The sequence below is a fragment of the Castor canadensis genome, chromosome 2 (genome assembly GCF_047511655.1).
Source record: "Castor canadensis chromosome 2, mCasCan1.hap1v2, whole genome shotgun sequence".
In the NCBI taxonomy this organism is placed as follows: domain Eukaryota; kingdom Metazoa; phylum Chordata; class Mammalia; order Rodentia; family Castoridae; genus Castor; species Castor canadensis.
In genome coordinates, this window is record NC_133387.1 from 173,547,703 (window position 1) to 173,570,372 (window position 22,670).

General features: G+C 43.6%; 2 protein-coding genes and 1 long non-coding RNA gene across 13 annotated transcripts in view; 1 reads left to right on the plus strand and 2 right to left on the minus strand.

Moving 5' to 3' along the window:
* Positions 1-36: 36 nt before the first annotated feature.
* On the minus strand, positions 37-8,260 carry Esam (endothelial cell adhesion molecule). 2 transcript variants are annotated; one of them, XM_074066434.1, is made up of 7 exons: positions 8,043-8,260; positions 4,582-4,769; positions 3,318-3,426; positions 2,978-3,133; positions 1,515-1,637; positions 1,091-1,217; positions 37-838 (listed from the first exon to the last, which is right to left on the minus strand). In XM_074066434.1, exons 1-7 carry the CDS (start codon positions 8,107-8,109, stop codon positions 523-525), a joined length of 1,086 nt encoding a protein of 361 aa, XP_073922535.1. In that variant the 5' UTR covers positions 8,110-8,260; the 3' UTR covers positions 37-522. The 2 variants fall into 2 exon arrangements, with proteins under 2 accessions (XP_073922535.1, XP_020013413.1); XM_020157824.2 differs by having other exon boundaries at positions 3,318-3,519; positions 8,043-8,258.
* LOC141420873 (uncharacterized) lies at positions 7,511-22,616 on the plus strand. Of its 2 annotated transcripts, none has more exons than XR_012445576.1 (3): positions 7,511-7,581; positions 8,967-9,101; positions 22,480-22,616. It is a non-coding gene; the product is annotated as an uncharacterized lncRNA (long non-coding RNA). The 2 variants fall into 2 exon arrangements; XR_012445577.1 differs by lacking the exon at positions 7,511-7,581 and adding an exon at positions 8,365-8,412.
* Positions 9,530-22,670, minus strand: part of Msantd2 (Myb/SANT DNA binding domain containing 2) — a 34,734-nt gene continuing 21,593 nt past the window's right edge. For 2 of the 9 annotated variants that reach the window (XM_074066430.1, XM_074066429.1), the window contains 3 exons: positions 18,892-18,991; positions 17,141-17,201; positions 9,534-13,510 (listed from right to left, as the gene is read on the minus strand). In XM_074066430.1, coding sequence (XP_073922531.1) covers positions 12,658-13,510; positions 17,141-17,201; positions 18,892-18,967 — 990 coding nt within the window. In that variant the 5' untranslated portion in view covers positions 18,968-18,991 and the 3' untranslated portion in view covers positions 9,534-12,657. Of the gene's footprint in view, positions 13,511-17,140; positions 17,202-18,891; positions 19,148-22,670 lie in introns of those variants that run through there. The other 7 variants (XR_012445569.1, XM_074066432.1, XM_074066428.1 and 4 more) reach the window with 6 other exon arrangements.

Genomic DNA, 22,670 nt, shown 5'->3' on the forward strand with positions numbered 1-22,670 from the left:
TTCCCAATTGGAAAAGGCAATTTGATTCTTATTCCATACAAATAAATGTGTCTTTATTGAAATTTGCAAAGTAAAAACAAAAACACATATTTCAAGTTAGTTTTTAAAATATCTTCCCTATCCCCTGTCCCAACAAAACCCAACTAAGTCAGCAGGACAGGAGATATTAATACAGGGAGCTGGAATGGCAATAAAGGATGGCATTAAGGAAGAGTGGGGTACAGATCACAGGGGCCAAGGGCTTGCTGACTGTCAGTTTCCTCCAGGGCACTTGGAGGGTAGCCAGTCTCAGCAGCATTCAGCTGGCTTCATAGGGAGAAGTGAGGGGAGCCAATCCCAAATACCCTTCTTTTTCTACTTTCACCTCCTGGACATTTGGGTCTTACTGAGACCTGGTGTTCCCACAGTAAGGAGATGTATGGGCAGAAGACTGGCGGTCTGGAATATGGCTACCCTCTCAAGACTCAGGCCTCTTATGGAAGGAGAAACACCAAACGGTTTAGCCAATGACTGCTTGGACCATCACACAAGAGACCCAGCCTGATTCTGGGCAGGCACCATCACGGGTAAAGCACCCATGCGACTCAGGGCAGATGAAGAAACCCTCCCAGGGCTGAGAGATACTGGCTGAGGGTGGGTTCCATCTGTCCTGAGCAGTCTTGGTGAGGACAGGGCCTGGCTGGAGACACTGGGAGTGGGGGTCAATGCACCAGGCCTGGAAGGAGCATGGGATGAGCGGAGGGCTCTTACTGAGGTGACAGAGGAAAGAGTCCCATTCTTGGAGATTGTGTCGGAGCCCTTGGGCCAAGTCAGGTTCCGGGGAGCAGCTGCATCCTCCCTGGTCATCAAAGAAGTAATAAGAGATCAGAGGCAGAAGAGAAAAAACACAAGCATTTCTACATGTTTTGCCTTACTCTCCCTCCACACATGCACACTTCAACCCTCCTCTCTCTCTCCCTTATAACCCATCCATAGAAATTTGAGGTTTTGGCTGCTACCCACCCTTCAATTAGATAGGAGCTCCACAGATTCCCAGACTGTGAAAAGAGTTAGGAGACATCCCATCTCTGCAGACACTAGGGATACTTACTTGATGTCATTGGCCAGCTCCTCTAGAGCCTTGCTCCGGCGTTGGTACAAGAGGACCAGCCCAGCTAGCAGCACCAATCCAACCAGAGTGCCCACAACAGCTCCAGCAACCACTGCAGCTGCAGGCCCTGGAATAGCCTTTGTGTCAGAGTGGGACACCTAACGGGGACACCTTTCTAGTTCCACTATCCCCACTGCTACCATAACATTCTCTTTTTTTCTGTTAAAAAGATGGGGGTGGAGGAGGCATTGTCAAGCAGAAAGTAGCCAGTCACTGGCCAAATATCTGTACAAACCTTTGACCAGGACAAGCTCCCTTTCATGCTACAGTAAGTGTCTTCAACAGACAGGCTTCCCCCCCTCTTGCAACCCCCTCAAACACACACACTGACCACACTTCTTAACCACACTTACCCCTCACTGACCTGTGCTCACTTCCAGGGTCACATTGCACTGGGCACTGCCCACCATATTGTGGGCCTTGCAGATATAGACTCCAGACATGGAAGTGGAAAGATTGGTGAGGCTTAAATACCCATGGATGGCATCTGTGGACACAATTTAGCCATCAGTCCAGGGATCTTCCTTCCCACATGAGAAAAAAAAAATCCTGCCCTTCCTCTTTGACTCTGGGAGTCATGGCTTATCTGTTTTCTAATGGAGGGGGAAAATGTGACTGCCAGTTTTCTGGGCCCTGCTCCCAGGTGCAGACCAGAAAGATCAATACTTGCCTCTAATTCCATTTCTCAGGACCCCAACTGATATCTGAAAGGAACCAAACTGATGCACAGAAAACCCTTTAGTTCTGAAAGGTAGTGTAATGAAAGAGAAAGAACTTAATGCTAGGAGCTAGAAAACCTGGGATTCAGAATAGGTCAAGTGACTTTAAGCAAGTTATTTGAAATCCCTGGATCCTCATTTCTTCATCTGTAAAATGGAGTAATATGATTTCCCTGGTGGTGTTGAAAGAATTATACAGACTAATCATTTTGACAGGTAGTGCTTATTGGCTGTTTACTCTAAGCCAAATATGGCCCTAAGTTCTTCACTAGCTAAAATTTCACAACAAACCTATGAGATACATACAGAAAGAGAGAGAGAAGACTTTTATTATAAAAATGGTCAAATGAAGGCTGGTAGAGTGGCTCAAGTGGTAGAGCCTAGCAAGTGTGAGGCCCTGAGTTCAAATCCAAGTACTACCAATAAACAAATAAACAAATTATAAATAAAAATGAGGCTGGGGGTATAGCTCAGTTGCAGAGCACATGCATACCATACACAAGGCATTGTGTTGGACGTCAGCACCAAACAAATAAAAAAGGTCAAATGAAAAATTAAGAAAATGAACATCTGTATGCCTGACACCTACATTGACAGTTGTTAATATTTTGCCAGTCCATTTCTCGCCTCCTCTCTCTCTCTCTGTCAACATTTTAAAGTAATATTTCAGCATGCATCTCCAAAAATAAGGATACTTTCCTACATAATCATACCCTTATTGCCACACCTCAGCAATTAATAGTAATTCTTCAAAGTTATCTAATACCTCATATTTACAATATCCCAGTTGTCCCTAAAAGATCTTTTATAGCTGGTACATCAGGGCTAGTGACATCCCATTTTACAAATGAGAGAATGGAGCACAGTCACAAAGTTAGCAAGTGACAGAACTGGAACCTGAAGCAGCCAGTCTAGCTGTACAGCCTTTTAGTAAAACTATACAGCACATGAAAACACCAAACACAGGGTCTGCACCTGAAAGTTCATTCATCTTTCTCACTCCTGTCTCCACATCCTCCTCCCCAGTCCTTTCTAGCATTGTCTGTGACATATCTCATCTTTCCCCTTCCCCAGCAACAGTCTCAGTTATCTCCAGAAATTCCCTCACCTAAAGCTGGTGCAAAGAAAACCTGGGAGGATGGGGACAGCCGCTCCCACTGGTATTGCGCAGCAGGTTTACTCCTTGGGGACTGGCAGCTCAGAGTCACATTGGTCCCCACATGGGGTATACCCCGGAGACTGCAGGATGGAGGAGCTGGAGGAACTGGGAAACAGGAGACAGGTTAAAACCCACACCTAAGGACTCACAGATTTCCCTCTTGCCCCAGATGCCCTCTGTCACTCCTTGTCCGGTCCCCAAGGCTTATAGTCAATCACTTGAGAGAGAAACCTGCCTGACCTCCCTGTGTGGATACAGAGGGATCCAGAAGCATGAGCTTCTCACTCACCCAGCACATTGAGTTGGATAGTTTTGCTGCTGTGGCCCCTATCTGTGCCTTGACTGTCTTGTACATTCACGGAACAGCGGTAGGAGCCAGAGTCTTTCTCCTGTAGACCCTGCAATCTCAGAGACACATTCCGGGAAGGCATGGAGTACACCAGGGATACTCCAGGTTTACTTGACAAAGCTCCATTGATGTAAGACAACACCTAGTGGGCATAGGACACTTGTTACTCTGTGATGCCCTGTGTGTGCCTACAGGCTCAGACAGCCCACCCTCCCCAAACTATCTTCATGTGTCCCTCTCATCTGCACCCACCCTTCTGTCCTGAACTAATTCCTGTTCACACCCAGCTCCCCAGCCACACTCTCACTGCACCACGTCATCTTCACAGAAGTTCTGGTTTCCTCTATGCACTCACTTCAGTTCCTATGTGGAGTGCTTACAAGGGTGCCATAATGACAGAAACGATCATATGATAGGGAGTATGTGTGAAAGAAACTTAGATTGCAGAGGCAAACCAGGCTTTGTAATGCCTGAAACTTATACAATTAGACAGGGTAAGTTTAAGGAAAAAAAGTTAAAAAAAGAAAACCAAGATCAAATACCCCCATTGAACAAATATGTTTATGTGTTTGTTTTTATGGCACTGGGGTTTGAACTCTGGGCCTGTGCTTGCTAGGCAAATGCTCTACCATTTGAGCCACACGTCTCAAGTTCACTCCCTTGAACATGTTTTCCAGGAAGTTGGAAGGAGTCCATCCAAGTGAGGGGCTTTGACAACTGTCCCACTGCCTTCTGAGTAATCAGTCTCTGGGTGTAAATCTTGCCTCATGAAGGGAAGGAGGAGAGGCAGGAGGCCATGGAACAGGCCTTCTGCCTCTCCAGGAGTAAAGGTGCAAGGAGACAGATACATTCAGGAAGAGAAGTGACCTGTACTTGACAGTAGTCAAAGCATAGAGAAAGTCCACACAAAACACACTTCACTTTTAAAAGTTCTGTGTTACACCTTCCCATTTCCTCAACCTCCAGCCCCATGTCCACCATAGTAAAGTAAATGTCTTTGTTTTTTACCATGTTTTGAGTGCTGGATTTTTAAAGAAAACTGGGGGAAAGAGAAGTCTTCAAGATGAGAACACACACTGACACTGTGAGGACACTTGGTCCTCCTGAAACTCTCCAGACCCCACTCTCTGGCCACCCCTCCCACCCTCCGCAGCTTTTCCCGTCTCCCCAGCTGGTTACCAGTCCCTGGGAAGCTCCCCCTTACCTGTTTTAGATCCTTGCCTTCTTGTTCCAAGAACCACAACACGATGGGCACCTCCCATGGCTGGGCAGAAGGAACCTCCCCTGGCATGGTGTACCAGGCCGGGAGCACCACTTCTGCTCCCTCTACCGCCTCCAGCTTGGTGAGGCCGGCGGGCACGTGCAGCTGCAGCTGGGCCCTGGAGAGGAACGCTAGAGACAGAGCGGGAGGCGTGAGCACCAAGGCTGGCTCTCTGCTCAGCCCACTGACCCTGATCGACGCTGCCCAAGGAGAAGGTAGCGCTAACCCGAAGAACCGCCCCCGCACCCCCCCCCCCTGCCCCGTGCGCCAGGTGCCGCCACTGGAGACCTCGAGAAGTGCTGTAGTGTCCTGTTTCCCTACCCCACAGATCGGGGGTATGGGGGGGAGCAGAGACACATTTCTACTTCTTTGTTCAAATCCAATACGTGTTTATTTTGAGGACCAAGAAAAAGGGCGGAAGACTTCCATTGAGGAGAGGAAGATAGCAGAACGAAGGGCAGACCTACCACTTTTGATCTACACCCCACGTTGCTCGCCTAATCTCCTTGGGCTAGAGACAAGGGAGAGCCACCAGGCCTCCTAGATCTGGGAGTTTTCAACCCAATGGGCATAAGCAGTTGTGAAGCTGCTCAGTTATCCATTAACCCTGCGGCTCCTGAACCTCTGGTAGCTGGAGAGATCTGAGGCACCCAGTGCCCACACCGGGCCCAGTAACCGCGGTGCTTTCTGGCCTTCTCTCAGTCCCAGTGGGACGGCTTCCCCACGAAAGAGCAGGACTGAGAACCAGAAAGCCCTTTTAGGGTCTGGGCGATCTGAGCGGGTTCTATTGGGTTGCAGGAAATTACAATCCGGGGTAACTACAGTCCTCTGACAATTACAAAGCTTTCCCTGAGTGCGTCCAGCGTCCAGGAGATGGCCTGGGTGTTGGTTTCAATTAGGGGCTATCGCTTGCACAACGGCATACAGGAACACTCATTTTTTGTCCTTTGGAGAGATAAAGGCGTGCCAACTCTTTGGGAAATAACTTTGGGCTAGGACACTGGCAGTCCTAGTCCTGGTCCCTTGTCTTCCTCGGCTACAGTGAAGATCAGGAATATGAGATGCCACGCGCGGGTGGAGGCCCCTGACCCGCTCAGCTCTCAGCCCTAGTGGAGTTCGGCTAAAGGCCTTTAAGACGCATGATGCGGGGTCTGGCCAGGATGTGCCACCCCCACCGCCTCCCGGCTGCGCGTCTTTACGGAACCCCTATCTATTCCTTGTCCTCTGCACCAGCCCCCTTTCGATTTCCTGGCGGGTCCCTAAGGGCTGGGCAGGAAACTTGTGCCCTGAGATAAGGCAGAAGACAATGAAGGGGGCGGCCGCTAGACCGGAGGTTCCATAGTGCGAACAACAACTCAAGGAGGTCCACGACCCCTGGGGACCTGATCCACTGGACATTTGAGAGGACAAGCACACCTGGAGCCTTGGGGGCGGTGGCGACTCTCCCAAGGCCTGTCTGAAGCACATGCCCAGCGGCCAGTAACTATTCTTGCCAGGAAACTGCGTAGGTCCCTGGAAGGAAGTGAACTTCCATGGCTGTGGGCCCTAGCGGCCTCTTCGGGGTCCTTCATTTATAACTGCATTTTGCAGAAGGTGTGTGTGTGTGTGTGTGTGTGTGTGTGTTAAAATACATAATAATTTAATAGACACATTGGGGTCAAGCAAATGCTGCCTGTCCTATACCCTCAGTCAGAAACCAGAAGCAGAAGAGGGCCTGAAGTCTCTCTACCCTGTCCTGGGTGTCAGTTGGAGCTGACGTTCCCCAAGTGGTTGGCCCTTTTGCCATTGGAAGAGAAATGGGAGAGATTGTTGCGTCCGGGTGACACTGGAGCAGCCCAAGAAAGGGACCATTCTGGCCTGCTCTGCTCTGAGAGTACAGCGAAATGGGCCCGCTCCCCAGGGCTACTATTTTTAGTCTCCCTCTTTCTCTGAGAAACTCCCCCCGCGGACTTCTCACGCCCCGGGGGCAGCAGCGCTGAGTCGCGGAGGAGCCCGCGGAGCAGAAGGGCCTTGTCGCCGGGTGTCTGCCGCGAACTCAGCCCATTTTAACCCAGGAGAGACTGGCAGGAGCTGGGCAACCCCCATGACACTGCAGGAACTTTGAATCAGGGCTTCTGTTGGGAGTTCAGTTCGTTACTGAGGCTCAGAGCTGCAATTTAAAAAAAAAAGGGGGGTTGCAGGTGACCTGCAGATGATGCCCAGGATGCTTTGGAAACTCCCCCAGCAGGGAGATTAGGGAAGTTGAAGGTTGAACATGCAAAAGCAGAGCTGAGAAGGTGAGATCAGGCCCACCCAGTCTAGAAGGGCAGAAGGCTGTGCAGGCTTTGGTGTGGCTGGAGGACTGCTCATGAGACCCATTTGTCTGGAGGCCTTTGTACTTCATGCCCCAACACCATTGGCACACATCAGGCAAAGGGCAGAAGCTAGGGAAGTTCCCATTAATAATGGAGAGTGAATTTCAATTTCATTCTCCATCCCTCCAGGCAGGTCTTACTTGCCCCAGCATCCTCCAACCTGAGAAATGAGTTGGAGCTGATGTCTTCAAACCCAGATAGGGACCCTTGAAAACGGCTATTTAAAAAAAAAAAAAAACCAAAAAGCCTGAGAAGCAGCAAGTGAACCAGCTTACTTACACTGGATCCTTTTCTCCCCATATGTAGTCTCAGGCTTTCAACACTACTAAAACATTTGCTCCAAGTGGTTCCCAATCTCTCTGTCTCCCTCTCTTGTTTCCCTTGTTCCTTTTGGGTCTGGGAAAAGATACAGGGTGGTGGACCTAGGGGTATGTTGTGTGACAATTCTCCTTTCGGCTTTTGAACCCTTCCCCCATTTCCTGTGTCCAAATGACCTCACGGTCATGCTTCTGGGGCACCTCCCTTGATTTCCAGGGCAGGAAACAGGAGGAAGGCAAAGGGAGAATTTGGCCTGGGGAATAGACATGAAGTAAGTATGTGAAGCTTGGAGATCAGGGCATTCCCCCAGGGATCTTTCACATCAGTTTGAGTGTGGGGTGGGGGGCGAAGAGGGACTAGAGCTAAGTCCTTAAGCTCTTTAGTCAGAGTCTTATCTAGAGCCTGAACTCATCCAGCTCTGTTGAGTGGGGATGGAGAGGGGAATGGTTCAGATAACTCATCCCAGAGGTATTGAGGTCTTGCTGGAGATATCCTTATCCCTATCCCCGCCCCCACCCACCCCCAAACTGGGAGCTGTTGCCTTAGAAGGGAGAGAAATCGGCAGCAGTCAGTGATGCCCTGGGGTGGAGGATGATGGGGGTGGTGGGGAAGGACAAGGGTCTCAAGCAGGAGTCCCAACCAACTCACTCTTCAGTAGACAAAGTCCTCCCTCAAGGTCGGATCTTCCCCATCCCAAATCCCTAGTCCCTCCTGGTCCCAGGTTTGACTCACCAAGAGTACTCATTCCCAGGAACAAAAACAGCAAGTTGGTCGCAGGGGCACCAGGCAGGGAAATCATGGCCCTCCCTGACCAAGACACAATCAGAGACGACAGTTCTGGGACACACTCTCCAACAGGTGCCAAGGCTAAGAGACAGCCAGAACGTGCTCAAGAGCCAGGCCACTGAAAAGGGCAGCTCCAAGTCTGCGAATAAATGCCGGTGGTGGGGTGGGGACCGACGGCGACAGGGGGCGGGGCATTGGAGCGAGTGGAGAGGTCGCCGTCCTCCCGGGCGGGGCGGGCTGGTGACACGGGGTGGGGGTGGGAGGGGGCGGTGCGCACTCCTAGCGCTTGGACTGCGAATTCGGCGGCCTCTATCAGGTCAGACTTCAGGCTGGAGTCAGATAAGTCGTGATACCCCACAGGGAGCAAAAAGTAACCAGTGTGTCATATACTCCCCCTCCACCAGGGTGGGGTAGTTGGGAGTTTGGGAACTATCTGAAATCCAGGATCGCACCCTCACATCTGACACTCCAGGTAAAGGCCTGGAGCTCCGGCCCCAACAACCTCTTACAAGCTTGAGGGTACTGCATCCTCAGCCTAACCAAGGCAGCCTTCCTGAAGAAGGAAGCGGGAGACGCGTTTCCCCTATAGGCAGCGCAGCGGCAGGAAGGGACCAGGACGCCCGCCCCATTGTGCTGTTGGAATAGTAGCCAGAGGCGGGCGCGGCCCCCGGAGCGGGCAGGAAGGGGTACAGCCACACCCGCCATGACCACCTCCCCGCTTCCAGGCACCCTGCGGGCTGCCATGGCAGGACTGCGATGCGACGCGCGGACCGCCTTTCCCTGGGAAGAGAGGGACTCTCCGCGAGTTCTCAGACCCCCTAAAACTCAGACCTAAGATCAGCCCGGACTTTTGCCTCATATTCTGAACAGGGACTACTGGTGCAAGGTGGCCCCAGGAGCCGAGCAGGAACCGAGGCAACTAGTCCCGTTCCCAGCTCCTCGGTGATGAAGTAAACCGCTTATACGCCTTATGCTGACTGAGGAAAGGAGGACAGCTGCGGCAAGGTGGGTAGGGCAAAATTTTCCCTTTCTTCTTTATCCCCCACATCTTCGTTGCCTCCCATCACCGCAGTGAACAGCTTACGCCCGCTCTGATCCTTTAATTCCCAGGACTAGATCTTGTTCGCAGTGAATTTAATTTAACCGCCTCCTCCCTCCGCCGCCGCCACGTAGTCAAGCAGTACCTCAGCGCCCCCTGCCGGCCGCAGCTCCCTCTCAGAAGGGCGCGCACCTGTTCTTGCTTCTCTGCTCATCAGCCGCGAGGCGTGTGGGGGCGTGGGAGGAGTGTGGAGCGGAGCTTCAAACCTCAGGGTAGAGCTTAGCTACTCAGCAAGTCTTTGAGGGCAAAAAGCATAATCAGTTCTGGGGAAAGGAGGTGCAGAACCACCTGGGACTAAAAAGCAGCTAGGCCTTTTAGATTGGGTGTACTCCACACAGTTGTTTTAACAGAGTATGGCCCTTGTGCCCCTGTCACTCAAGATCTTTTTCTACACAGTGCCCTGCCCTCTTGGTTGCTTCTTCCAGGAGGAGCTGCCTGGCTCCTCCTCAAATACCGATCATGTACTGGCTCTGAGAAATACCTATGCAAACACTAGACTGCTCATGCCATTCCTGGAATTTTAACATTTGACAGCCCATCAGCTGCAAAGGCAACAGGAACAGATGTTCCTCAGCCTCACATCCTGATGCAGGGACCTACAACTTGAGATTGTCAAAAAGATTTGGGGTAGGGTAGAGCTTTCCTATTATACCACATTTTTCTCAACTTTAGCCTACATTGCAAAGCACCTCTTATAAAACACCCCTCCTGTGTTTCCAGACCAGGGTTAAGTCACCTTGTATAAGTAATTCCTTCCAAGAACAGAAACAGTCTTGCTGGTAACCCAGGGATGTTGAAGCATCTAATCACACAGGTGTGCTCACCCATATAAAGTACTACATAAGGTACAGCCTCAGTATTCACTCCCCTGTAGCTAACTTTTCTTTTAGGACTCAGATCACAAAAAACTTGCCATATGGGAAGGAAAACTGCAGCTAGTGATCTGCAGACAGCAAATGCCTCCATGTGACATAGGTGCAGTCTCTTCAGGACTTTTACCCAAAAGAAGTTTTGTGTCTCCTGTTCCAACCACTTCTTTCTTCTGGCCCCAAGGGAGTCAAATACTAGAAGTGAGCAGAACAGCCCCATTCCTCTCCAAAACTTTTGCCAAGATGCATTTTAGGGTTGACACTGATCTCTGCCCTGATGTAAAATGAGAATTTTAGCATACACTATCTTCTCATGACCTGGGAACTGCTTACATAAACATGTGTGAGCACTAAGTCCATAGCTGACAGGTTTCAGCCAATTGCACTTCATCTTGGAATATAGTCTGTCTCCCTTGAATCAATTACAAGGCTTATTTAAGGCCTCAAGAAATAGTGTTTCTTGTTTTTAGCAATGCTCATAGTTATCTGACAACCTGTCTTCTTTTTTAGACTGCTCTGGTCAGAGATGGTACTCCATATCAGTAAGCTACTCTCTTGGCAAACCATCATTATCCTCTTGCCCCACTCCAAGTCATTTCAAGCCAAACGGTGAAAACACACTGGATCTCATGTTTATCATCTTCTCCATGTTGGTTGGTCACAGTGCCCCAATCTCAGCAATGTTCATTAGGTAGGTCTAGAACATCCTTACTAAGTGTTCCCAAAATGTTCCACCCAAACTATCTAACTAGCACCAATGGGAAGAGGGATGGAGGGTAAAATTGTATTGCTGGGATTAGTCAGTGTCAAAATTTGTGGGAGGACATAGTACTCTTAGTAATTAATGATTCTTCCTACAGTACCGAGCACTATGTACTGTGAGATTATTGCTACAAGATGGTCACTGCATCTCAGCCTTCAGGACCATAATTCAAAGAGCAAAACTATGCCCAGGGAGAACAGGTGCTACACTTGCACATTCTCAGGACATTTATATTTTCCCAGAACCAGCACCTATTTTTAGCAGCTTACATCAGATAAAAAGCCAGCTCCATAAGCCCAGATTCAAGTAACATAAATCAAAGCCATCCCATTATAATAAGCTCTCTAGTCATTAGAAAATAAACATCAAGCAGCCAAGAGGTATCAGAATCAGTGATTTTCCCTGATTTGAGGTCAGTTTTCAGGAAAAGAACATTTTAACAACATGCAACTTTATCTTCAATAGTATAGCCAAACAGGGAGAATTACCATTCTTACCTGAATGTGCAGCACATTTAAAGCAAAGTGTCTGAGAGATATTGGGGAATCATTAAAGATAAATAACTAATCTAAAAAGTTACTGCCATGAGACCAAGTGATTATTTCTTAACTGCTGCATTAGTGAGCTATTCTTAGCCCACTAACCTCCAAGTAGAGTGGTGGCTGACCCGCTAGAAACCTCTAAAAGATCTAAACATAAGTACCTTCCTTAGGTACTCATATCTTCCAATTTCCTCTCCTATGGGTCACTTTTTTAAAGTTTTTTTTTTTGTGGGGGAAGGGGGAGTAGGGTGTTTCTATTGGATCCTTACTTCCTGTTTTTAGAGACAGCAAGATGACATCAAGTTTCCACTTGTTCCCCTTGAGAAACGTGCCCCAGATCACTAACTACAAAAGATGAGGAATAAAATTATTTTACAAATTTATGTTCCTAGGATCAGAAGGAATACCCTACTTTTTTTTCAAAAAGGAATACAAATGTCCAATGACCTCTGACACTCTGGCAAGAAATAATGACACTGGTCAATGGGGTATAGTGAGTAGAGTGATCCTTTTTTGTTTGTTGTGTTTATTCTGAGCAGTAAAGCCACAGCACAGTCCCTATTGCCACAGTGGCCACACTCTACTATAAAAAGCTCAACTAGTACGCCAAGAGGCAGGTATTACTTTTAATACTTTTTCTTAAAAAAACTTTAAATGGCAACACAACCATAAAGTGGGTACATCACAGAAACAAAGGTCTTTGCAGGCAACACTGATTGGAAATAGCAAAACACTTGGCTGGTGAAAAAAATGAAACTCTAAATTATATACAATAGTAGCTAAAGGTGATATTGAAAAAGTCTTATTTACTGTGACTCAAGTTTTAACTTGCCATTATCTATTGCTTATTTATTCAGGGTTGTAAATAATACTTATATAGAGACATAGAGATGTGTAAAAATGGAACATAGTGAAAAAAATACAATTTTTCAATTTCATATGAAACTCAAAAGTATAAGTTTTGTCCAATATGGAATGTACCTACATTTGTTCATATTAGGGCTCTAAAATCCATTTAAAAATTGTTTCCTGTATTTAGAAAAAGAAACAACTAACCCACCATTCAAGTCCACTAGATAGCTTGTTTGCTCAAAATGAGCATTTTCAGGTGAGTTCTTGTTTTTTCTGCCCAGTTTACTATGATTCTGTGGAGGCTGTACTGACCCAATTGTGGAAAGAGTTCCCATGAACAGTGTGATGGCAGCATCTGGATGAGGGTAGGTCTAGGTAACAGGAAGTGAACAGAGAAGAGGGAGGTCTGAACCCACATCCTTATGAAGGATGATATTCAGTTGTTAAATTTTAAAGGATATCCAATGGCTTTTTCCAGGCACTCAACTAAAGAGCCAGCGGAAAGAAAATCTCTCTCTACTTCTACAAATTTGATATAGATGGATTTAGGGGAAACTCCAGGATCCACAATACAGTTCTGAGACAAAAACCCATTAATACCAACCCAATCTTTGCTGAAGGTTTTGGTATTTGCTTGGAAATGTAAAAATAAGCACTGCTGCAGAGTCCTAACCTCAGCAATTCCGAGGTAGCAATAGATAATTCGGGTAGGTTCTATTTCCACCTGTAATGAGGCTTGGGCTGAAAGGGTTTCCAGGTCAACCCGGCCCTCTTTTCCAGGGTCCAGGGAGCGTCGCTCCATGTGGGGTGAAAGGGGCCTCTCAATACATTCTTCATAGCCAATGGCATAAAGGCCTGGGCTTTTAGGAATCCCTCCTGGCAATAAATACTGAACAATGTTCCCACCAGTTGGTTTGGAGTGGGCAATGGGTATCCAGTCAATTTCCATGTGCAGCTCCAGGCATCTAGCTTCACTAATAGTGATCTCTAAAAATTTGTAGTACACATTTTTCCAATTCATTTTTTGCACTCGAGTCATAATGATCCGTCCCTCAGGCTTCTCAGAGTTGAAGTACTCCCGAAGTCGCTTGCCAAGGGGCACCTGGGAGCTGATCTCAGCATAATGGTAACGGATATCCTCTTTCCAACGAGTGTTATAACCAATTCCAAAAATGGCTAGTTTATTAGAAAGATGTAGCCTTGAAAAGTCTGTCCAGCTCTGAAACAGTTCCCATTTCAACTGTACAGATTCCAAAATCTGTACAATATTCTGCATGATGTCTCGCTTCCTAGAAAGAGAAATAAGAGTCAAATTCCTCAGGTGTTTAGAACACCACTGTCCAATGGAACGTTCTGTAATGATGGCAATATTCTATACCTGTACAGTCCAATATGACAGCCACTAGAACTTAAAATACAGCTAAAGTGAGGTATTAAATTTTAAATTACCCTTAATTTAAAATTACATTTAAATAGCCACATGTGACTACTGGCTTCTATACTGGATAATTATACTATTAAAATGTAAGGAAAAACCCCTTGGATGTTTCCAGGAATTAATGATAAACTGCTTTTGTTACTTCCATATCCCTGTTGTATCATTTATATGACTATATAAGACACTAGGATTTTGGAAACCCAAGGTCATGAATTGTTTAAGTGCCTATGTCATATGCCTATGGTGGCCTTCACACCTAAGTGCCAAAAGGGGAAGGATGCTTTATTCAGAAAGCACCCAATATTGCTTAAAATAATTAACAACTTAATTTCTAAACTGGAAATCCTGAAAGTTCAATTATATTGGTCCATACACACATGCTGTAGGAAAAGATGTAACTGATCATGATTAGTGACCTGATACAAAAGCAAAATGACATTTTCTATTTGTTTAAATTCATTACTACTCTCCAATTTAAAATCTGAGAATTCAGATGGAAAAGGTCCACAGTAGGCTTAGGTTTTAAGAGAAAGATTAAAGATAATAAAGTGACACTATACTAGAAAACCCTAAAGGAATATAGAAAGTACTCTTACCAGAGTAAGAGAAAAAATACTATGAAATTCTTATTTCATGGGCTGTTTAAATCATATAATTTTTTAATTCATGCAACTTATATAAATATATGGATATATAATTATAAGTTCCTCAAGTATGGCAAAACTTTAATATTATAAGATTGGTTTGTTAGGTATTAACTTGGAAACAAACTCTTACACTCTATCAATTACAGACTTACAATTACATTCATCTACCACACCCACAATCAGAGGCTTTAAGAAAAGTACACTTACTGGACTGGAGGTGTAGCTAAAGAGGTAGACAGCATGCTTTGCAAGTGTGAAACCCTGAGTTCAAACCTCAGTCCCACCCAAAGTGGAAAAAAAAAGAACAATGAAAAGTGTATTTGATTTGCTAACAGCATCTTGAAAAGAGGCTGTGGAGGAGATAAATCCTTGAGATTTCTCCATTAAATTCTCACACTTCCTGGGGGAAGAGCTTTTAGAACATTCTGTGGAGGCTTCACTCTTTTTTTTTCCTTTCTTTTTTTTGGTGGTACCGGGGCTTGAACTCAGGGTCTAATGCTTGCTAGGCAGGCACTCTACCATTTGAGCTATGCCCCAGCCTTCCCCACCCCTTTTTTCACTTTAGTTATTTTTTTAAACAGCATCTTGCATTTATCCCTGGAATAGCCTGGACCACAATCCTCCTATTTATACTTCCCATGTAGCTGGGATGGTAGACGTGCACCACCATGCCTATGTTTTATTGGTTAAGATGGGATTTTAGAACTTTTTGCCCAGGCTGGTCTCAAACCATGACCCTGGGGAGGCTTCATTCTTACTGCCCTGTCTTATTTGCCCTTTGATTTCCCCTAGACTTTTTTTTGCAAGAGAACAAAGACCTAACATTTTGTTATCAGCTGCTTCTGGTGCCTGAGACCGCCCTGTATTTACCCTTCACCTGTTAGTTTGTCTTCAAAGCTTCTCAAGTGTCTTGAGTGGCCATGTGTTCCTGAGGGCCATGAAGGCCCTCAATCACTTATATTATTTGACTATGGTGCTTGTGAGGCTGATATAGGACTATCCTTCAATAAGGACAATGCTTTGAAGGAAAGCTATCTTTCATAGCCACCACCCTTCCTTGTTCTCTTTTGGAATGTTTTATTGATTTAAAAGAGAACTATGCTAAGGGGTTGGGATGGGACGAAGGGCAGAGACTTGTCCATTTTGCTCACTGATCTATCTCAATGCCTGACATAAAACAGGCACTCGATAAATATGTGTTTAATAAATGAAAAGATTAGGTAACTGCTCTTCATGAATAAAGAATGGTGTATTTTGCTACAGGCAGTACCAGCTAATTTAGCTAATCCTACATATACCTACAAAGGAAAAACAAAAACAAAAAAATGCTGCCCAGGTGACATTATTTTATTCAGCATTGTCACAGCCCTACCTAATGAATGCTATAGTCAGGTACTGCAAAGAATAATTCTGATGAAACTATTGCACAAGGAAATAAATGACCACCCCAAGAAGCTCTTCAGAACCTCTCACCCTGAGCAGCTGGAAGCTGACCTAAGCTCAAGAGGCATATTGGAGTTTTGAGGTGAGGTAGTACAATGAGAACTAGACCTAGTTATTTAAATAGTTCGTGAGAACTGTCTATTTCCTGGTTTCTGAAGTTCCAACCAAAAGCTCAAGTGGGATGAAGTTGTTCACACCACCTCTGTGAAGTTTGAATTTTTATCAACTGAGATTCCCGTACAGGTCCCAAATAGCTATTAGGAAGAGACAGGAAGTCATGGCTCTTTTGGAGAATAGGAGTCTGAAGGTATATACTTGTAATAACTCATATTCTAAAACAGGAATCAGTTTTCTTTCCTCTGAAACACTTTGATGTCACAATCTTAAAACTACCTTTCAACAAGAAACAGCCTTAAACTTACTGATTTGGGTCACAGTTTTCTTTTCTTTTTTTTTTTGAGGATTGGGATAAGGAACAATTTCTAATCCCTGAATTCTCATCCTCTCCCCTAGACATGGGCTCAAATGGCATTGCGGATTCTTTGATTCCAAAGAGATACTCTGCAAAGGAAATAGGCTTTTGCAAAAGGGTGATGGTGGTAGTGGTTTAAAAGGAAACTATTAATTTGCCTTCACCATACTGTTTGTTACCTAGTATAGTCCTTTACATCTTTACATCTTGTCTTTTTTCTCCACTCTCTCTCAAACATCAAGGTAACATGTGTGGAATGAAACACACAAGAACAAGTGGGTAGTATGAATGTTACAAGGTCACCAGACGGAAAAATGAATAGTATTCCTCACCTGCCCCTAACTTTAACTTAATACATTCTCTTCAATAGATTTAATCAGGAAATTACTTAAAGCTGTTCAAAAGAACTGTAAACCTAACAAATGACATTAAACTTTTAAAGGGAAGAACAATTTGGGCCAATGGGGGACCCTGTCCCTTCCTCTAGTAGCTGCTTTTTCTTTTCCAAATGCATAAACCGGTCATCTAAAAGCTTGCTCTTTGATTCTTAAAGTATAATACTCTAAGGAATTTAAATGTCCCTTTGGTCCTCCTATCATTTCACCTAACCCCAAATAAACCTAAGTCCCTGTAACTCATCTTTGTACCTATTTGAACATCTACACATAGCCCTATCTACACAAAAGTAAACAATATCAACACTTATTTTCATGTAACATATTTCTTTTTGTTGTATATAAAATTCTCACCGTTTCAGGTCCCCACTGAAAAACTTCAGCTAAAATGAGAAGAAAGCATTTTCAGACATGCCTTCTTGATGACTCAGCTGCACCTTCTAGTTGCTTGGCTATCTACACACTCCCAAAGGTTACTAAACTTGGGCAGACCCACTTTGTGCAAAGGTGAAGCATCTACTTACTGTGCTTCTTCAGAAGATTCTTGTTTTATTTTTAATGTTCTCTTTGTGACAGGTATTTCATCTGAAAAAGCAAAGATTTTGAAACAAATTATATTTTCCTAAGTGATAGCATACCATACGTTTATGTAAATAAGTAACTATATTTACTGCTGGTTCTCTACTTTCCAATACCAGGCCTTAATTCTGGTATCCAACACTCTCCAATGTCAGATTTATAAATATAACTCATATATAATGAGATGCACACATTTATATGCAAGATCAGAAACCAGCTCTACAAGTATAAAACTCTTCAAGGTCACCAGTGGATTTCTAGCTAGGAGCTTAAAGCTTAATTTCACTTCAAACATGATTTTAAAAGAATGAAAATGAAAATAATTCCGTTCCACTTAGATTTTTTTATGTAGGTTTTACAGAGCATTAGTCCCCAAGTATCAGGATCAGAATATTCTGCTAGCACCCTCCCACCCTTCACCCCCACCCCCCAAAAAATGTTTTGGTGACTTAACTCTGTATGGCAAAAACAGTACTGTGGGATCCAAAGTAATTTAGACCTTATTATTCTTGTGAAATTAAGTCAGTGATCATTGAGCATGTCCTTATTTTTCTAATCTTTAAATGCCTTTCCTATGTATTGATAGTCTTATAGTTTTATAGTTTTTCTCCCTTCCAATATTTGACTTTTTAAAAATAGCATCTGCAACAAACGTATTAAGTTAAAAATACGCTTTTAATTAGTATTTCTCTATCATCAGGAATTCTGTAGAAATAGTGCCTGTGTACTTCTACCTTAAGCAAGGGAGACAAATTTATACTGCCAATGCTACATATACTTTCTTGGGGATACCTGAGTACCTCACTGGGGAGGAGGAACAATTACTTAAAAGTAGGCACTCATTACACAACTTGCTATTAATGTACAATGCAAAAACCAATCAGTACTTTCAAATTATAAAAGAAATAGAGTACTTAATGCAAAAAGAGCCAAAAACTATATGTATACTCTTAACTGGATCATACAAATTGAAATTTGATGGCCATTCCATTCCATTTTGAATGTCTTTGCTGTATATAAATCATTATAGCTACCATTGGGATGGGATCCTTCCTAAGTCTGGAGAAGCATGATCACTGATACCATCCACATATCAGCTCTTCTCAGTACAAACCAAGGATGCCTCTCATTTCCTGTTCAGACTATAGTCTAAGGGAGACCATTCCCAAATCACAGACAAAAAAGAAAAAGTATTTGGAGTATTTGGTATGAAGGAAGGGAAAGACAGATTTATTTATAGCAGGCTGGAGGAGTGGCTCAAGTGGCAGAGCACCTATCTAGAAAGCATAAGACCCTGAGTTTAAACCCCAGTGCTGCGCCCCCCACCCCCCAAAAAAGATTCATTTATAGCAGTTGGAGTCAACACTCTTGGCATGGATCTTAGCACTACAAGGTGCAGGGTACTTAGAATTGGATAGGATTCTACCTGTCACTAAACCTCTTTGTGTGGCTCAGAATTAGGAATTCCTCTGTCTTTAGGAAGCTTTATGGTACCCAAATCACCAAGTGACCAACAGCAAGTACTATTTGGCAGTTTGAGGCTAAACCAAGGATGCCCATGTTACCCCAAACAGATTGGTGATATGTCTTCTGCAGATAGGTGGGGAAGAGTACCAAAAGATATCACAAATGGTAAGTAATTATAGGACATAACATTAGGCACACACACAAGTATCATACATATTGGCTTTCTTACCCAATTCCTGATCTGTTGGATAGCCATGGAGATCCTGACTGTGATTTCCCCAGTCCTCCTGTGAATAGTCCTCCATAGTGCTGCCATCTGACTCCAGCTCCTGGTACAAGCCACTACTGTTAATAAGTACAGGCTGGCAGGGCTGAGCATCCCATCCTCCCTGACCAAACACCTGTTCCAACTGTTCAAATGTGTAACTGCTCTTTCTTTTCCCAACACCATGTTCTTTCACCCGACTGTAACACCTGCGAAGGGTCTAAGACACAAAGTCTTTTGTTATTCCTTTAAAGCTGTACTTCCTCTTCCAGGTACGGACCACAGATATTAATTACTATTAGACAGACACAGACAGACAACATAGACACATTGTTACAGGAATGCTAGATTTCAAATTCATTATTATATTAGAAAAAAATACTAATTTAGCATTTACTCAAACATGTTATCATTCAAACAATTATTTTGCAATTAATTATCAATTAAACAACAAGAAACATTACAACATTATTGCATGTTCCCCATACACATATTTTATACCCCCTCCCCCATTTAAAAAGAATAAGGGGGGGGAATAAGAAATACCAGCCAGCCAATAGGATGCACACCTGCCACAGAAGAGAGAGAGAGCTGCTATGGTGCCCAGAATTTGGAAAAAGTGAGCAAAGGAAGACAGAAAGAAGAATTTCCCAAAGTAAAGAATACCTTCCTTACCCTTGATTAAGAAGGAATACAGGGTAAAAACAACTCCCTAGACAATTAGCTAGTAAAACATATCACTTACATAATCTGTAATTCCTTAACTAACTCACACTGTCTTTTGTGGAAGCTGGTAAAACAGAAATCAAATCAATAAAACAACAAGTTCCCATTCTCAGACATCAATGACCAAGAAGCAGTACACTAATACCTACATCTAAAAACTAGACAATTTACTAATCAACCAAAACTGCTAGCTAAACAAACCAACACACAAGGCCAAAAATTTCTTTTCGGCAGAGGGAGGGTAAAAGAGGTAGGGGGTCATTTCACTTCTTTTTCTGCCACATGGCACACAGCAAATGAATGTCATAAAACAAGTCTGTACAAAAAAAAAAAAAAAACCTGGATAACTTCATTATCTTGTCCAACACTTCCTTTTTTCTCATGGTCTTTATCTTGAATGCACATTGCTGACTATTATCCCAATTTCCTGAGTTTAATGGTACATCTTTTGCTATCTTATACGGTATTTCAAAAGCTAAACCAAGGTCTTAGTTCCAATTTTAGTCACACTCAGGATCTATTCCTTCTCCACTTCTGCCTTCCCTATGTTCCTTCTAATCTGTCTCCTATTTTACTGGGTTTCAATCAGAATTTTCTTGAGACAACACTCCTTTTCCCTAGTGACTCTCAACTATTTTCTAACTTAACTATAATTATATTCACCTCTGACTTAATTAGGCATTAGACTAATTAAGACTATAAAATCTCCTAAAGATGAGATTACTTTCCAAAAGTCAAATTATTTCCTATTCTCATCAAACAACTCTTGATAATCTTTATAGGCCTCTGTGAAAATAACAGCATCTTTGACAATCTACGAGATACCTGGTCAAATGCTTTTTAAATATGTTCCTTGAGGCCAGAAATTCAGATAGGCAAAAGGAATAATAAAAGCAAGACACATATAACAATTTTCTTTAGCACCTTTATCATTCTCCTTTTTCTTGACATCTTTTCTAGTGCCTCAAATGATGCCTTTATCATTCTCCTTTTTCTTGACATCTTTTCTAGTGCCTCAAATGATGCCTTAGGGAGCTACAGTTTCCAATAATACACTCTTTTTAAAAGCATTTCTTTCTTTTCATAAAAGACAGTCACCAACCACATAAGACAAAACTTTCTAGAACAAACCAGAAACATGAGCTTAAATGTATCATGGCCAAACCTTCCAATGGAAGGAAACAAATGCTACAGCAGATCTTTGACTTTCTACGTACTCCCCTTCCCAGCACCCTCTGCTATCCTCAAATGGACTGAAGTATCTCCTGTCAATTTATTTTTATCTCATCATGTCTAGTTTTCTGCCTTTAAGAACAGCCTCAACCACTCTTTCCAATTCCTCCAATGACTGTAAATTGAGAGTCCCAACCCTGTTCCTTACACTCTTCCAAGGTCATAAATGGAGATGGAAACCATGCCCTGCTCAGTACATACTAGCTGCCTAGAAAAAAGCATTCAGCACATGAAACAGCCCAGTCAGCTCTGTCACTGAGGGTTATTTCAGAACCAAGGATAAAACTAGTGGTCCTTTGAAGGAAGATGCCACAGTTATTAGGAAGTGACACAGGCAAGAGCAAAACCATCAACTTCTCTTTTTGTGTGTGTGTGTGTGGTACCAGGGCTTAAACTCAGGGCCTACCCCTTGAGCCACTCCACCAGCCCTTTTTTGTGAAGGGTTTATTGAGAGAGGGTCTCAAGAACTATCTGCCTGGCTGACTTTGAGCCTCAATCTTCTTGATCTCTGCCTCCTGAACAGCTAGGATTACAGGCATGAATCACCAGCGCCTGGCTCAAACCCGTCAATTTTTGATAACATACATGGTGGAAACCACAGACTCATTCTCTTTGGAACCACCAAATTGAGCTTAATAGTCCACTTGGCTTATGTGATTGTGAATGATAAAATTAGTAATACCCAATGATTTGTATAGATACAGAAGAGTCAGGTGATGTATTTTGTATTTCACCAAAAGAAGCTAACAGATCCTGTCACTTACTCGTAGTGTACTTTTGTAATACAATATGTTGATAAGTAAAATATTTATCAGGTGCCTGAAATGAAAGATGTTTGGTAACTTCTAATTTCATGATAGTAATTCAATTGTTGAAATAATGCTAAAAAGATTTCCAAAATGATTTAATCTATCACAAGATATATATATAAGTGATAACTTCTGGGTTCAATAAAGACCACAAATCCAAGGAGAGGCTGTTTAAATCTGACACATCTACTAAAACAAAAAAATTTTAAAAACCTCAAACATCAGCTTGACTGATACCATAAAAAACAATGGGATTAGTCAAATTTGAGAGCTTAGAAATGGATAAAAAAGGACATATAGAGACCTTCCAATTCTTAGTACCCATAGTAAATCAGAAAGGTTACACATTCCACACGCTAAATAATTAACCAAAGCATGTAATTAAAAGATGGGTGTCTGTGTCAACAGTCCTAAATAAACCAACTTAAAAACTTAAGTCTACATCTGAGATTACAATAATACTCCAGAGTCTAGTTAAAAATAAGGTTTGGCCTCCCCTTCCAGGCAGATACCAAATCCAACAAGAGCCTCAGTTTGGCTTTCTTGGAGAACGACATCCTGTTCAACACAGAAAACTTGCTGCCTTTCCTTCTTCCTTCACCTCACTCATTTCAGGAAGTTATAGTAGCCTAAGCTCTGTTTTCTCAAAATTAGTATCTGCAGGAGTAGAGGGAGAAGAATTTGTTTAAAATTATTAAATACTACTCAAAATTAAAAACAGTAACTTTCCTTGTCAGAAATTTCTCCAGTAAACTGATACTGTCTTTTTGTCTCCTCCCTGCAGGAAGAGCTGTGAGATAATACTATCCATCTTGAATGAAGACCTGGGGATAGAGGTCAGGAGAAGTCAGGAAAACCCAATCAGAAGAACTAAAGTACATGTAACAACTTTATCAGGGAGTCAAAGCAGAGGAGTTCCTGGGTATTTGATTCAGAAGAAACACCAGGTGAATGCTTACTAAATCTACCCTGACA